The 17,274-nt window shown below is 38.5% G+C and overlaps 1 protein-coding gene across 1 annotated transcript in view; it reads left to right on the top strand.

Moving 5' to 3' along the window:
- The window catches only part of LOC136875768 (coiled-coil domain-containing protein 22 homolog), a 111,031-nt gene that overhangs the window by 79,403 nt on the left and 14,354 nt on the right, over positions 1–17,274 (top strand). The window contains exon 10 of the mRNA XM_067149359.2: positions 9,024–9,158. Coding sequence (XP_067005460.2) covers positions 9,024–9,158 — 135 coding nt within the window. The remainder of the gene's footprint in view (positions 1–9,023; positions 9,159–17,274) is intronic.

Below are 17,274 nucleotides of genomic sequence, written 5' to 3'. Positions count from 1 at the left end.
GGCGGGCAATAATTCCATTGTGGAGATTTATCTCCCGTATGCAGTTATCAGACGGTGCCTCTTATAAGGGCTTCTGATAAGTTCACCTGCATACACCTCAGCGTCAGTGGGTAGGGTCTGACACATCCCACTCTGATGAGTCTAGTGTCAGACCTACGACGAAACGCTGGTTAATAGAGCAAATGCCTGAAAAGCCCTACATCTGATATGTTTTTGACATGATAAGTGTACTGGGTTTATACCCGATAGCTTTCGAAGAAAGAAGCGGTGGGCCAAGGGAATGGGGCTTGAAGGCACATAAAGTTTGCCAGATAGTAATTTATTATATAAATTAGTTTGCGTTACTTCGGTATACAAAGTTAAACAAGACCAGGGACGTGTCCCAATTTAAAGTACAATACTAAAAGAATTTAAACACATGTGACCAGCACAATATACTGATTAATAGAACATTCATTAGAAACCGGGGGTCTAGCCCTGTAAACAATACATGATTTAGTCTACCAACACCTAACTTAGGGTCTCTTGGTATGCCAATCTGCTCAATAGTACCAAGATTCTAACTCTAACCAGTATGATCTTTACTAGAAAAAAATACACAAGAGCGTTTGCCACTAAAGTGTCATACATAACAGCAAGAACTTTAAGTACATACTGCTTGCTCAATAGATCACAGCCTTCTGTTCGCCTCTCGTTCTCAATTATTTCACACATTGACCGAAACTCTTTAAAGTTCAGAGACCGGAATAGTTTACGCTAAAACAATTTTAAAACATCCGTCCCATACATAAGGACAACATAGCAAATGAGCTCAGGTCTACAGACCTTAAAATACCTCTATCATACATACTTTATTTTAAGTGAAACTTACCCGGGGCAAAGAGCTATTGAAACCTTACGTAGGCTAAAGCCTTAACATGAAATTCTTTACAATTGCAATCCGCTTCCTCAACTTTCATGACGCGCTACACCAGGGGTTCCTGTCTTAACGTCTTACCTCCACGTCTGGTGAGTCCTCAGTTCGAGGCCGCGACGGGACCGGCTGCGAATGCAGCGAGCAAGTCAAGCAGACCAGAATCAGAATGACGGCAAGAAGCAGCGAGCGCTCGCCTGCCCAGCAGGGAGAGGCGCGCGCGCACTCAAAGGGGAGGGGAGTTTTGTCACCAGACGTGCAGGCAAGAGGAGGATAGCCAACCTAAGGTTGAAAACACCCCAGGACGGGAAGAAACTTCCCTTTATCCTGGGGCCATGAGGGCATGAGGACAACGTTTATTTAGGAAGGGCAATGCAAAACATAATACAACATGACATATATAAATAACATCAAAATAAAAGAGCTTGCAAGCACAATTACACTGATAAAATAAAACAAAGAGTGAAAGGAAATCTTCTTCACGGTACAATAAGTATTTATCATATATTTCTACATTTATATAACTTTTGGATTCAGTACAGAATTATCCTCCCAAGTAGTTCTGTGGATGAAAAGTGATGAAAGTGGGATGTTTTTTGTTTAAAGGGGCCTAACAGCTAAGTCTTCGGTGGAAAGTAAGACCACCACGAAATCTATTTTAAATTCAGACAGTGAATAAATTTGGAAAAGACATGTTTATACAACAGTTCAGTGTGTTTTATTTTGTAAATTGTTGTATGTGAGTATGGTTGCTTTCATTTAATAGGCCTTTGGTTTGATTCTCGGCTTGTCCGGGGATTTTAAGCTCACTTGGTTAATTCTTCTAGCTCGGGAGGTGGGCGTGAGATTCTCTTCATCTACTACACACGACATATTACACTGCCAAACACCACAGAAAACATGCAGTAGAGAATATATCCTTGCAGATAGGATTGACATCAAGAAGGGCATCCAGCCATAAATAGGCTTATTTCTCATTAGTTCAAACTCAAGAGAACTGGGCAAAAAGGCCAAGACCGGGCGAGTTGGCCATGCGGTTAGGAGCGCGCAGCTGTGAGCTCGCATCCGGGAGAGAGTGGGTTCGAACCCCACTCTCGGCAGCCCTGAAGATGGTTTTCCTTGGTTTCCCATTTTCACACCAGGCAAATGCTGGAATTGTACCTTAACCCGTAGAGAGCCAGACAACGATATATCGTTGTTTCGTACATACGCGTAAAGTGCCAACCACGATATATCGTTGTTTGGATAGCGCGCAATTCTATACGAGTTTGTACAACTTGGGCCGTCAGATTGAAACATTTTACGTGTCCAGTCCATAGAGAATTGTCATTAGATTTTAACTACGTCGCTAGATAGTGCGTAAATTCATTTGTTATGATGCATTGAATTTCTAAAGTCCGTGTTCATATACGACGTATGATCTCCATGCCGCGTGAGTAAAATGGCGACTAGCGGGAGAAGTTATTTTGTTAACGATGACGAACTGGCTGTATATCTTAATAATTTTTAGTAAAGAAGGGGATGATGAAGACTCAGATAAGGAATTCAATCTTCCAACAAGTGAGGAAGGGGAAAGTGTTATTTGGAGTGATAACGGCGAGTTTTCTGTAAATGAGATAAAAATGTGAAATGAGCTCATTGTCCGACATATTGAAAGTGGTAATGACCGTCTGAGTGACAGTACTGATGATGACGGCTGTAACAATACCCAACAGCAAAAATTTCATGTTTAGTCAGGATGCAAAATACCAACCCTCACGTGATTATTATGATACTCCTGGCCCGAGACACGCCCCTTCGTCAGACGCAAACCTATAGCGTATTTTCATTTTATTTTTTACGGCTCAGTTATGGAACCTCATAATTACAGAGACAAACAGATATGAGAAATCATGTCTTGTCACCACATGCCAGAGCACAGCAGTGGCGCCCGGTTGCATTGATTGAAATGAAGGCTTTCATTGCTGTTTTGTTAGAAATGGGTATAGCTAGAAGGCCGAGCTTATTTTCTTATTGGGTAAAATACTCGCGTTATATTCCATGGTTTGGAAATATGTTCTCAAGAAACAGATTCCAGTTGATCTTGAGATTCCTTCATCTTGTGAACAATGATAATCTATCACCATCTGGTCACCCTGACTACAACCCATGTGCCAGGTTCGGTCCCATTGTTGGCCATGCCAATTGTATACCACTGTACATAACCCTTAAAATACTCAAGATAAAAATGTGAAACTTTACATGTTTATTCATCTGAAATAGGACATTGCAAAGAAGTCATCAATATGTATCGTTGAGTTAAATTTTCTGTTTTTTCTGTTTTGTTTCTGATTTTTAAATTTTGGTGTTTGAAAATTGTTTGGAAAATATTTTTTTTCAAAATACCCAAGGGCGTTTTAGTGTCTTAATTTAGTTCAGCAGTAAGAGTGTATTCTTGTTAACATTCAGTAAAAATTTCAAGTCATAGTTATAACATTTGTGAACTATTTCGTCCAGAGAGTGAGAACCTGCAAAATTCTCTAAATCTGTCTGGCACTCTTGGCATACTGTGAGCACCCAGGCCTGGCACTAAGAGGGTTAATTAAGGCCATGGCCGCTTCCTTCCCATTCCTAGGCCTTTCCTGTCCCATCGTCGCCATAAAACCTATCTGTGTCGGTGCGACGTGAAGCAACTAGCAAAAAAAAAAAAAAAAAGGCCAAGAAAGTAGACCGTATATTTGTACAGACCAGGCTTTTACAATTTGTCTTCATAATAAGTGTACTCTCTCATTACCAATTTCTTGTACAGTTTCTATGAACAAGCCAGTCGAATATTTTTTCATAATCATGAAACCTGGCAGATAATTTTTCCTGTTAGTCTTAACTAGGGGCGGATGTTTATGACTTCAAAAATAATTGAAAATGGTCAATAAAATGTCTTTAAATTTATGGAAAAATAATATTTTAAAAAATGTAAAAACTGACTAAAATATTTGACCAGACTGGTGACTCTGTAACAATGGTTTTAAAAGTAACATATCCTTGCTCTGTTCACTGTACAGGTCTTGTTTGTACAGAAATAATTATCTCCTAATTGACTTGGAAGTGTATATAAACATGGACATAATGATTTGCTGGATGTAGTGCTAGCACTTTGCCCCTGAAGATCCTGGGAACACTTGGTTTTCACACTCGTTACAGATTTCAGATGTGCTGTTGTACATCAAACTTCCTTTGCTCATTCACTTTAACACTGCACAATTTACAATATAAAACTCATCTGTTTTAAACACATCTTTTCCAAATTCATTCACTGGCTGAATTAAAAATACACTCCATGGTGGTTCCACTTCTGTCATTTTACTTGCACAGAACTACTTGAGAGGATAATTCTGTACTGAATCATAAAGTTGCATAAATGTTGTTTTCAATCCCTGATCCATTTGTTCTTGACCTTGAAGTGCGCAGGGGTCAGTGACTGGTTATAGAGGCGGGTGCAAAGGCTGGTGCATTCCTTGTGCTTGAGACACATTAGGAAATACTTCCTTCTAATTATCAGAGTTCTGTATTGTGTTCCTCCATATAGCTGGAAAATACAAGACTCACAGATATAAATCCTTTCTTTACCCTTTTTTAATCACCAGCAACTGCTGGTCAGTTTGCTTGGTATGAAAGATATTTAGCAAATTTAACCATATGTAAGAAAAATTGATAACTTTTATTTTGTAGTGGACTTTTGTCAGTCAGACAATGAAGACATAAATTTTAAAAACTTTTTAAAATGATCTAAAAATTCTTCAAAATGCTATATATTCCGAGTGGGAGGTGACAACACCAGCGTAGCTCTAATTAAAATGCTTCTTGTATGTGCGTTGTAAATAGCAAGGTCATCAGATGAATCAGGGATGAATGTAGTAGAAGTAATAAATAAAAGTAAAGTGCAACAAAAGACTGACAGAATAGATTAGAATACAGCTGAATATAGAAAGAAAAGTGTGTAGTGGGAAAAAAAACAAAAACCTGTCGAGAAAAATGAGTAGGAGTCAGGCAGAGGGAGGGGCAGGTGAGAAAGGGTGAAGACACGGGAGTGAAAAGAAGTGTAATACAGTAACAGGTGTATACAGGATATGAATGTATGAAATGTACCACATGGCCTAGAGTGAACAATCTGATGATGAGGAGAGTACAAATTTGAAAAACACTGTAACAAAATAAGAATAGTGAAAGGGTTGAAATTGTTGAAATTCTTAGGTTTGTTATGTATCTCCACTGCTTCCCATATAATCCTAAATGTTTGGTGCAGATAATGACTCTCTAACATCTTGAAACTTAACATCATGACCTGATAATAGGCGTGCTCAGCTGTTGCTGACTTGTCTGGCTGGTTGAGATGGATATTTTGTTGATGTTCTTTGATGCGAGTGTCAGTGGACCGGCATGTTTGGCCAGTGTATATGTTGCCACAAGTACAAAGAATTTTGTACACCCTAAGGTGTAATAGTGAGGACGATTTGTCCTTGCTTTTACCTCCTCCCCCCTCCTGCCCCCCTTGCTGTCTGACTCCCACTCACATTTTTTTTTCTACTACTCACTTTTCTTTCTATCTTTAGCTCTATTCTATTCTTCTATACTGTCAGTCTTTCATTTTTTCATTGATTTCTTTTACCATATTTGTCCCCGATTTGTCTGATGACCTTGATATTTACTTCGCAACGCACATACAATGGAACAAGAAACATCTTAATTGGAGCTAAGATAGTGTTCACCTCGCACTTGGAAGGCTAGCACACAGCGAACCATGTGGTGACTTACAAGAGTACCACTTACATAGACCAATGGTAAAGCATTCTTTTTTTTTTTTTTTTTTTTTTTTTCAATTGGCTTTACGTTGCACCGACACAGATAGGACTTATGGCGATGATGGGTTAGGAAAGGGCTAGGAGCAGAAAGGAAATGGCCGTGGCCTTAATTACGGTACAGTCCCAGCATTTGCCTGGTGTGAAAATGGGAAACCATGGAAAACCATTCTCAGGGCTGCCGACAGTGAGGTTCCAACCCACTATCTCCCGGATGTAAGCTCACAGCTGCGCGACCCTTACCGCATGGCCATCTCGCCCGGTCAATCTTAAATTCAAGCCTTCATTATTAGAGAAGTCTTCCTAATGAACAGACAAGATTTTCTTCTGAAGACGCAAAGCAATGTTCTCTGCAAAAAAGAATTGTTTTCTTGATACGACAAAAGCTCGAAAGCTTATTATCTCGTCTACTTTATTTTTCTTATATCATGTGGATCATTTAACAAAAGTCTTGAAAGGAAATAATGGGATTCTCATTAACATTTTAGCTGATCCTGATATAAGACTATGAGGACACTGTCCAAAAATTTGGAAATTTTAGAACTTGGAAATTCATTAATGGTGAGTCAAGATTGTGAAGTGTTTCCACTATGCACACTGTTGTTTGGAAAGATGTCACTTCTATAGTTTCAGGCAAATTTTGATAAATGGCAACGAAAACTGTGCAGAGATTAGATATACTGCGGCATAATGGCTTTGCTCATCATGAAATATTCGCCAATATTGTCTGGTGAACTTGAGCACAAAGTAATAAGCCACCGATGCAAACAATGTTGAGATGACTAAATGTGAATCAGTATTACTGCTGTTTGAGCTTGAGCATTGAATATCTTTCCCAAAATAGTTGAACAATATCTGATAAATAATTGAAATGAATATCTTGCTCCTACATGGTGAAGTTTTTCACAATTTATCGTTGATGTTCTTACTATGTTTATGTAAGATAATCATTGTTTGATACATGGATGCCTGTAAATATATTAATTATATCTGTTGTACTATTTTTTGTTGTTGTTTTTGCTGTTATTTGTTAGATAATCAGCCCGAAGGCTGGTTGGATCCTCAAATAGCTCCTCAAAAGTGTATGTGGTTATGGGGAAACCGCAAAAACCGATATTGGCGCCAAAAACTAGGGAGGATGGGGTGTGAGAGAGTTTTCCATTGCTTTCCCCGTTGGGCCAGAAAGTGCTGTTACAGCATGACTAGCCCTATGAGTAGCACCTTTCATAACAGTCACACAAGTCATGCTCTGAATGTTATTACTCAGCACCATCCATACCTCAGCAGCTTCCGTACTAACACAGCCATCAATGAGACTGGGACTTTGATGGAAGCTACATTTTGCTCCAGCATGTACCAAAAAACAGAGCAGAATTTCTGCATCCATCAAAAAATGGCATCAGGAAGACTGTTGTACTATATTTGAGGAAATGTTTGTTTGGGTCTCATAAGTCAATGTAATTCCCTATTTATTTTCATTAGTTACATTTAACCCATTTATGCCCAAATTATTTTATTCTTGCGATATTGATAACTTGTATATATAAACACATAGTATGACCCATTATTCATGTAGAAATGAGCAAAACCATATTTACTTGTTTAGAACCCATATAAACACATGGGTCGTTAACGACCCGCTAAGCACTTGCTTGGGAAACAGGGAGAGATGATATTCTGAACATCAACCTTAGCAACAATATATTTCTACAGACTTACAGTTTACGTACCTTTAGAAATGAGTTTTATAATGACACAAAAAGCAATAATTGTCATTGTTCTGTTTAATTATAATAATATTTAGTACCCAAAACACGTAACTTCAGATTCCATAACTGACAGTGGAACTGAGACATTCTTCTTCGTGGTAGGGGTACATATCCACTCACAAATAGTATGCCGAGGAAAGAGGCATAACCAACGGTCTATTCTAATATTTGAAGAACTGTATCTGCTTCAGGAAATGCACTCAAAACATCTTTAGGGTATGATCGGATCGTAAAATTTATTTTACCTGGATGACGAACATTGGACGAAGAAGAGGGTGGGAATATCATGTCAACTATTTCCCAATTGAAAGAGTAAGATTTAGCTGTCCCGTTAGTACAATTTGTGTCTAAGTCACTACCGTCAACTTGTTCATTTTCCGGAAGCGGTTCAGGTTCATCACTGAATTCGGGAGGAAGTTATGAATTGAAGTTGCTGTTTATTGGTACCTGCATCACTAACTCTGCTGGAGCTTGGAGCTGAGCATGATTTAGTCTGTCAGGATCTGAACATTCTTCATCACGAGAGTCAGCATCTGTTTCTTCTCCTCCGTCTTCATGCAGCCCAGTAAGGATATCAACACTTGAGTTGGGGATATCTGAAGGATCGGCCGCTTCGAGCTTGAGCTCATCCTGAATTTCTGCAACTGTTACTTGCTATACTCTGCAATATATTACAGAGCAATTAAGGATCCTAAGATTAATTACATAAGGTTTAAGCTAAATATACAGGGCGAGTTGGCTGTGCGCGTAGAGGCGCGCGGCTGTGAGCTTGCATCCGGGAGATAGTAGGTTCGAATCCCACTATTGGCAGCCCTGAAAATGGTTTTCCGTGGTTTCCCATTTTCACACCAGGCAAATGCTGGGGCTGTACCTTAATTAAGGCCACGGCCGCTTCCTTCCAACTCCTAGGCCTTTCCTATCCCATCGTCGCCATAAGACCTATCTGTGTCGGTGCGACGTAAAGCCCCTAGCAAAAAAAAATAAGCTAAATATATGGTCATTATTGAGCGAATGTGGAAGTCAGTGATAGTTCTCGGGTAACTGCCCAGCGGGTCGTTAGCGACCCACACTAGGTTCTATTGAAAATACCGGAAATTCTAAGCAACTTGTGCGGATATCAAAGTATGTATGTATATTATTGAAGTTTTAAATAGTAAATACTGCAATGTATAACCTGCCAACGAGAATAGTTGTCAATTCTACTTACATTCTTCATCTGCGTGCAGAGGGCTGACAACCCATCTTTCTTCTATTGACTCCAGATCAAGAATAATGTCAACAATGAATCAAATTCCCACCCAAACATATGGCAAAATATATACTGGTTGACTTAATCGATCTTAAAAGCGTCAAGAATGTGATAGCTTAAAGAAAGATAGCATAATTTGATGGGTCGAAAACGACCCACCTGGGCATAAATGGGTTAATTTTTTTTCTCATTGCCTTCTTCTTGTAGGATGTTTTCTTAAGGAAATTCAACCTGAAGCTAGTATATGTTTGTTATAGGATGCCAAGAAAGATGAGGCCGCTCGTCGGGCATATAAGTTACTGGCAACTTTACATTCGGATTGCAGTGAACTGGTACAGATGGTGGAAGAAACTGGTGCTACTGTTCGAGAAATCAGAGATTTAGAAGAACAGGTATTGTAAACATATTTCTTCATAAGATTTTGTATTTATATGTTTCACATTCTTTGTCTCAGATGATGTGTGGTGGAGAAACAGATTTTTGCTTTGCTTTATTGTCGTAGGGTTTGTATTGAAGTGTTTGACATATTTTTTCTTAGAACATATCCTGCCATATATGAAGCTGCCATTTTCTGGACTACTTCCAGTTCCATAATAAAACATGGAGTCTGGAAGTATCCACTAACAAGTTGGATTTTTGCCTGGAGCAGATGTGACATCCACCCACCTAGTGAAAAAATGGTGCTTTGAATTTCCTGGTAGTTAAATAGCTGTGAAAAATGAAATGTAAAGTACGTTAAGTTGAGGATCATCTCCATTTTCCAATTCTCTATGTGAATTTGTTTCATCTCACTGGCCGGTGTTGCTATATACTACTTTGCAGTGGGACTATATCCTTGTAATACACATGCATAAAGAACTGTGTGCCTTTGTTTAAGAGTAATGTATTTGTAAAACTTATTCTCTATTGTACTTAAATATTGAGGAGAAAGGAAGCAACTAACCTCTTCAAAATAATGTTGTCATCATCATCTAAAGGCATCCTAATAGTGTCTTGATAGGTCATTCAGCTGTTTATGGGTAGAGTCCAATTTTGGACACACAGGAGGTCTTTATCTGTTTCTGTGCTCTGCTACATGCTTATGTATTTTGTTGCTTCTGTGGTTTACAAGGCTGCTACAAGTATAAACAAAGTTTACCAAAAAAAAAAAAAAGAACATAAAAAATTTGGACAATTACTGTATTTATGCAAATAATCCCTGCTGCCGAATAATCCCTGCACCCTAATTTTAGGAAGGACCATTTTGAAAAAATGAAATGAAGTAATATTCCTTCCATCAAAAGAGTAACGTAGGCATAAACAAACATTTCATATCACTCCTCGAGCTCCACGTGGTATTTACGCAAATATGGACATGATGGATATAGCTACTTTCACATCTGAGATGATAAAAATGCATTAGCACTGCTATAAAATTTGCTATGAAAATTAGCAAGTAGGCCTTCTTACCTGACAGATATTTCATTAATGTGAACGTGAAATAGGCTCTATTTGCTGTAGAATGGAAGATTTTCTCTCTTGCATCACTGGAGTCCTCTCCTAAATTACTTACAAATTTATCACACTCCACATCTAAAACACTTCTCACATGCAGTCTCTTCTTACTCGGCTAGTAACACAACCATTGGTGGATAATATTCTTTATGTGCAATGTAAATACTTTCAACAGACTCACCTGTGAACTCGTTTGTTAGTTTTGCGGCGCAGTAAAACCTCGTTAATTCAAAATCGTAGGGACGCATGTATGTGATTTCAAATTACATGATTTTGAATTAATTGCCAAATTGTAATTCAGAAATTCCAACCCATGCCGTGCCACGAAATATTCTAAGACCTGTTACTGCAAGCAGTTAATATTGATTCACAGTATAAACCTTTCAAATGCCATGGAAAAGAACTATTTCCGAAATGTATCCAACAAGGTGAATTTCCGTTGTTCAAATAAATCACTGGCAAATCACTGAATAAATCACTGGCAAACATAACCTCATGCAACGAAAAGAAAAAACCAATATTCAAAGGCGAGGGCAAATTATGCTGTATCCCTTGTGCAAGTGCCTTAATTTTTGGATTACTGTAATATTTGCATTTTTAGATGCCTTGCACTTGCACCAAAACATTGTGGCTTATTAAATTTTTTTATGATGAGGGGAGGATGTCTTTCGCTTCCATCTGCATTGCAACACAGTACATTGACCCCATCACCTTTAAAACCATAAGTTCCTTCATCTTGGCATTTAAAAAAACTGAGTTTCATCGGCATTGACAATAGTTTTCGGTGCGTACGAATTGATTATAATTATGAGCATGCTTTTTCGCCAACTGTCGGCATCGCCATTGTTCACGGATTCTGCTTTTCCGCATACTGCCTGTTACGTGATTTTGTGGCACTCCTTAATACGCTGAATACAAACGAATTAAGATTTCACTCAAACTTAGCAACTATGAAACACAGTGTAGACACCGAAGCAAGTGAAAGTGCGGAAAGCTACCCCTGCACGTTCTGAAAGATGCGTTGTATCGTGATGCTGAGAAAACTGGAATTTAAATTACTCTGCAAAATACTACTTTTTAATAATATTAAGGTAGTTTTGAATTAAGAGACTGAATTGTTTTCAATTTAAATACGACATGTAGTGGCAGTTTTTTTTCCACGTGCAGTGACACAAAGCATAACTGTACACCCACCATCGAATACTACGTGAAACAGGAGCATGTTGCCAACCTTGACGCAAATAAAACCCACACGCCGATTTCGGGCCTCAAGTTTTTAAAAAAATATGTGGGTATTATTCGCGTAAATACGGTATATACTGAAATATCTGGAGGTTTGGAAGTCTAATAAAGTGAAGCATGGTTGGAAGTTGATCTGAGTTTGATTGGATTTCTTTAAAAAAAGAGAGAAGAATACAGAATTAAAGTAATACATGTAAATGATTCCTTAGAATATTAATAGATCTCTTTAGTGTGGCTGTGGAATTTGAGACACTGTTTGGAATTTTGAATTTTCTGCAGGTTGTAGCAAAACGAGAGGATATCTTACCCTTTGTGCCCACTAGTAGGCTGATCACTTCACTATATTGGAGGTAGTAGTTATTCATATACATTAGAGGTCCGCTGTAGCGAGTATGGCATATAGCGAGAACTCCATCATAATGCCAGTTTTTTTCCTGTCTGTTGAAAATCCCTGTATAAAAACTGTGTATTATCCTTCGGTAACAACGAGAACCCTATCACTGATGTGTCCATTATTACAAGTAATTAAGTGTGCGTAATTTTTTCCATTATCAATATTCCTGCAGTCAAGCGATTATATTGAATGCAATGGATCATCTTTGATATAAGTTTTTCGCTATGTGCACTAACAAGCTCTCTCATTGAGATTTGAAATAGAAGGCGATATCGGAGTTGATTAGTAATACGCTGGTGTTCTATAAGCACAATTTGAAATGAAATAAGGCATGTTTTCATAATAAATGGCTAAATAATGTGGCCGATACCAGTACTTAATTACATAAAATCAGCTTCATAGTTCGTATCGCACTTACACAGATTCACAACTAAGTGTGTTTTATTTTTCACCTTGTTGATACATTAAATTGCTTAAGGCAACTTATTGATTAAAAGTGGCACATGTTTAGTATATTATAAACATCTTCAGCCACATAACACTGTTTAGATGAAAAATTCATATGCAGTGGACGCCGTTTATTGTAATCACGGATAATGTTATCAACCGTATTATATAATAACTTTTATGAAGTCCCGTATGAACAAATACTGAACCATTGAAAATCTTCCGTTTATTGTGATTATGACTTCTGTTTATGTTATCACATTTGTTTTCAAGGATTTTGTTCTGAAGTATGTGAGTAGAGTGCATACAAAGAAAACGCTCCGAACGTTTGAAAACCCGTTTTTGCACTGTGCCTGTCTTGGAAGAAATGAGAAAATTTAATGTACAAACGAACGCATGGTGAGCAGGAGGACACTGATTCTGTGGCTGCTGAGAGGTGGAGAGAAGAGGAGTGGCCTAAAATTGCTTCTGAATTCCCTCCCAAGTGTGTGCACAATGCTGATGAGACTGCACTCACTGTATCAACGCGCCTTGCCTGAACACATTTACTTGTTCAATAATGAAAGTGCTAAAGGCTGTAAAACCTCCAAGGAACGAGTAACAGTTATGTTGTGCGAGTATGTCTGCTATAAAGAAAATACTGTTAGTGATTGGGAAAAGTAAGAACCCACATTGCTTTAAAGGCATCAGTAAGCTTCCAGTTGACTATCATTCCAAATTTACTGCATGGATGACTGCCCTATTGGCTACTGAAGTGGGATAATAGGCTGGATCATAAAATGGTTTTGTATGTATATATATGAAATTCAGGACAAGTAAAGATTGTAAAACACTCATCACATTCACTTGTCCTGTGCAAGCTCTCAGCTTTCCCCCAATTGGAAGACTGCACCTCACAGAAGACCAGATGAAACACTAAAATATCAGCATTAGATATGTTGTACACATACCTTGATGAGAGGAAAACTGTAAAATATTGGAAGAAGGTAACTTTCAACATCATTGCAAGGATGGTGTTAAATAGTTACGTCCTATATAAGGAAAATTTTGGAGGCACCCAGCACCCCATGTCAAGACTGGCTTATACAGTGTCAATCATTGAGACTTGGAAGTGAATGGCTTGAACATAAGCAGTTTGGTGTGGTTTCACCTGGCAGCATGAGTGATGTAAATGGAAGAACCAGTACTTCTACTAAAGTGCGAAAACTTCCTGGGGAAAAAAAAAAGGGGGGGGGGGAGTCTAACTGTTGCGTGTGTAGTACCAAATCAAAAAGGCGTAGAGCAAGAACAGTATGTTGCAAGTGTAGCAAAGGCCTGCATCTAGATTGTGGTCCAAACCATAAGTGCAGTATGATCACATGATAGATAGATAGATAGATAGATAGATGTCTTTATTGGCGTAGTTAAGGCCATTCTATGCATATGATGACCTATTATGGGTCGGCATCCAAAGGGTTAACTTTTATCTTTATATTTCAAGAAAATGTTACTCTATTTAGTGAACTGCCTTTGTTGTATCCACCATTTTCAATTCAGTATTCAGAATCATAATATTCTCAGTCAGGTTGGACCTCCAGTTTGAATCACAAGTTTCAGTGAAATCCATAATGATTGCTAGGACATTCTCCTGATTCTTAAAATATGCCTCCATTCCTGGAGTGAGCTTTGTCAGCCAGTATTGTATAGAACAGTTTTTGCAGAAAACTACTTGTCTACAAGTAAGATTTGATTTTCATGATACCTGCCAAGTCAGGGTGAGATAATTCTTTCTTGTATTTTAGTTAATATGCAAGACAGAGCTAAGGACTGATGATTTGTTTCAGGTTTCAGGATGAGTACCTAGTGTCTATATGACAGTCTTCCATTTATTAGGAAGACTTATTCTTGAGTTTCAGAGTTATTAATCAGTGAGGTGTACCTAATGTACTGTTGGTTTTACATTGTGAATAAATTTATGGAAATGTTGTCCGAGACAGATTTTTCTTTTTTCAATTTGATGTTGCATATGCCTTCTTCAGACGTGCCAACTCTCCCGATTTAAGCAGGAGACTCCCTAATTTTGGTCCTTCCTCCCTCTCTCCTAATTGCAGATAAATATCTCCCGATTTTGAGAGCAGGTTTAGTGTTCCGGTATTTTTTTTTAAAATCCCAGGTTTTACATGGTTCTTTAAGTAGCTGGAGAGAACTGTTGCCCAGTGGGCCCTGGCAAGACAGATGCAGCACTGGGCAGATGGGTTTTGTTCTTAAATATGGCAGAATCTCTAACTAATGCTTATCATTTCCTCATAGCAATGCCGACTGTGAGTATTTCTAACATATTTACAAGGACAAAATCTCAGTTCAGATCAAAGCTTCCTGAGAAAGAATTTTGTGAAAACGTTTTCACCTTAAGATCCATTCAACAAGGCCAGTGCTTTGAGTATAAATCTAGTCCAGAAATTTATGAAGAGGCCTAAGGCAGTTACAATGAAGATTCATGCGTTCTAGAGCTCAGATATATGGAGTATTTATAAATAAATAAGAGAAATTGCATAGTAGAATAGTATAATATGATAAATATTCTTCAAAGTTACATGATCAATGAGCCATAACATGTTGGGATAGGCCGCAAAAAAAAAAAAAAAAAAAAAACTCCTGATTTTGCTTCTTTCAGCACTTAGATTTTCTTAGAATTTTCTCTTATATATTGCCAGCAATTAAAGGTTACACTAACACTGATAGGTTTTTGGCAACAATGGGATGACAATGTACTTGGGCTGGAAGGAAAGCAGCAATACTCTTTAATTAACATATTGTCATAACATTTGTACGATGTGAAAATCAGAGACCATGGAAAACTTGTATTCAGGGCTGCTAACAGTGGTGCTCATTCTCTCCCAAATGCAAACTTACAGCTAGCTATACGACCTGTACCACACAGCTGAAGATTGGAAAATTTTGCAGATTGTGATGATGATGCTTGTTTAAAAGGGCCTAACATCTAGATCATCGGCCCCTAATAGTACTAAATGAGATGAAATGTAATGACAATTTAAAAGTTCAAAATCATTTACTGACCAGAATTTAAAAAATGGTGTAATGAAGAATGTATAGTTGGATATGAATTGAAAATAATCAGTGGATCCGACCCGCAATGCCCCACCTTCCTGGAAACTATCATAAACAATAGTATTACTGACCAACAGACTGCTTCTAAATCACAATCCTGAATCGAGGATGCTTGTTGTTTAAAGGGGTCCAAAATCCAGGGCAACGGCCCCTCATAATGGTACTTATCGCTAGTAAAGTGGAACCATGTTATTTGTCATGTTGCGGTACTAATCAAAAGTAGCGTAGATTCATGGTGTTCCAGACATTATGGTACTACTCACAAGTATTGTACGTCGCACAGGTAATGCAGACCTATGGCGTTTCTCACATATTGTCGCCACTCATAGGCAACACAAACCCATGGTGTTCCTCACCTAGGTGTACTAATCACAGGCGACGGTAATGCCGTGGTGTTCTTCACGTAGTGGGTATTAATCACAGGCAACGCAAACCCACGGTGTTGCTCATATAGTGGTACTAATCACAGGCACCACCCAGACCTGTGGTGTTTCTCACAATGGTATTGTGTACTTAACATTTTTTTTTGCTTTACGTCGCACTGACACAGATAGGTCTTATGGCGACGATGGGATAGGAAAGGCCTAGGAGTTGGAAGGAAGCGGCCGTGGCCTTAATTATGGTACAGCCCTGGCATTTGCCTGGTGTGAAAATGGGAAACCACGGAAAACCATCTTCAAGGCTGCCGATAGTGGGACTCGAACCCACTATCTCCCAATTACTGGATACTGGCCGCACTTAAGCAACTGCAGCTATCGAGCTCAGTTGTACTTAACATAGTAGTACTCCTCACAAGTAAAGGCGACTCACGTTGTTCCCCGCGTGGTGGTACTAATCACAAGTAGGTTCATGGTTCTAATACAATCATCCCTTGGTCGCCCCTTTTAGTTGCCTCTTATGATAGGAAGGGGATATCATGGGTGTATTCTTTGTCTGCGTCCCGTACCCACAGGGTTTTTTACAGATTGTGATAAAATGGTTTTGTTATGTTTTAAGTCATGTTGAACACTTTCAGCACTACCATATTTTAACATGGACACTCACAGTGAATGGGGTCTTTTTCCTGAATTTTTATACATTATAACACAACAGAAAAACATAGTACATACCTAATTTTTGTATCATATGAAGGTATAAGCCATCCAAATTGAATATGTTAATCAGGAAGCGCATATCTAAAGTCTACTAGTCTTATGAAAAACATAAAGGGCCGATTGCAGAAACGGTATTTAGACAATGTTTACGGTTAAACAATGCCTAAGCATGGCTGCCGCATTGCAGAGACGTTATTTATCACTTAGACACTGTCTAAAACCGATGTTCAACCGGTCATGTTTAAACACTGCCAAGAGCACTGTTTAACCTCAAATGAGGGGAGTGAATCACAATCAGAGGTTATGTACCATGAAATATGTAATTTGTATGATCATGTTGAGACGATTCCGGGAAGAAAGGTTAGTCCGACGGCCTCTCTGTGGGTCGCCCGCTGCTAAATCGCAGCAATTCGTTTGGCATGCACGGGGAGATAATCATAAAATAAGGTTCCGCTTTACGACAGACTTGTTTCTTGAGACTGACAAAGTGACAGTCCAATAACTGTCAACTTGAATACAATTCTTGGTAACCGATATATTTTATTGTGTACATGAGGTAATTTCCATGGAATTATAGGTCACTTCGACTACATACAAATCAGAATTACGTGTCCCGATCATCTGAGGGCTGTCACATATATCAATCGGGAGGGATTCACTTATATTTACTGCCAAGTAAACACACATAATAGTGAAAACTAAAAAGTAGGTTGTATGGGATTTTTATAT

Source organism: Anabrus simplex, chromosome 1 (assembly GCF_040414725.1).
Source record: "Anabrus simplex isolate iqAnaSimp1 chromosome 1, ASM4041472v1, whole genome shotgun sequence".
NCBI lineage: Eukaryota > Metazoa > Arthropoda > Insecta > Orthoptera > Tettigoniidae > Anabrus > Anabrus simplex.
The sequence above is the reverse complement of the archived record's forward strand: the minus strand, read 5'-3'. Positions and strand labels throughout refer to the sequence as shown.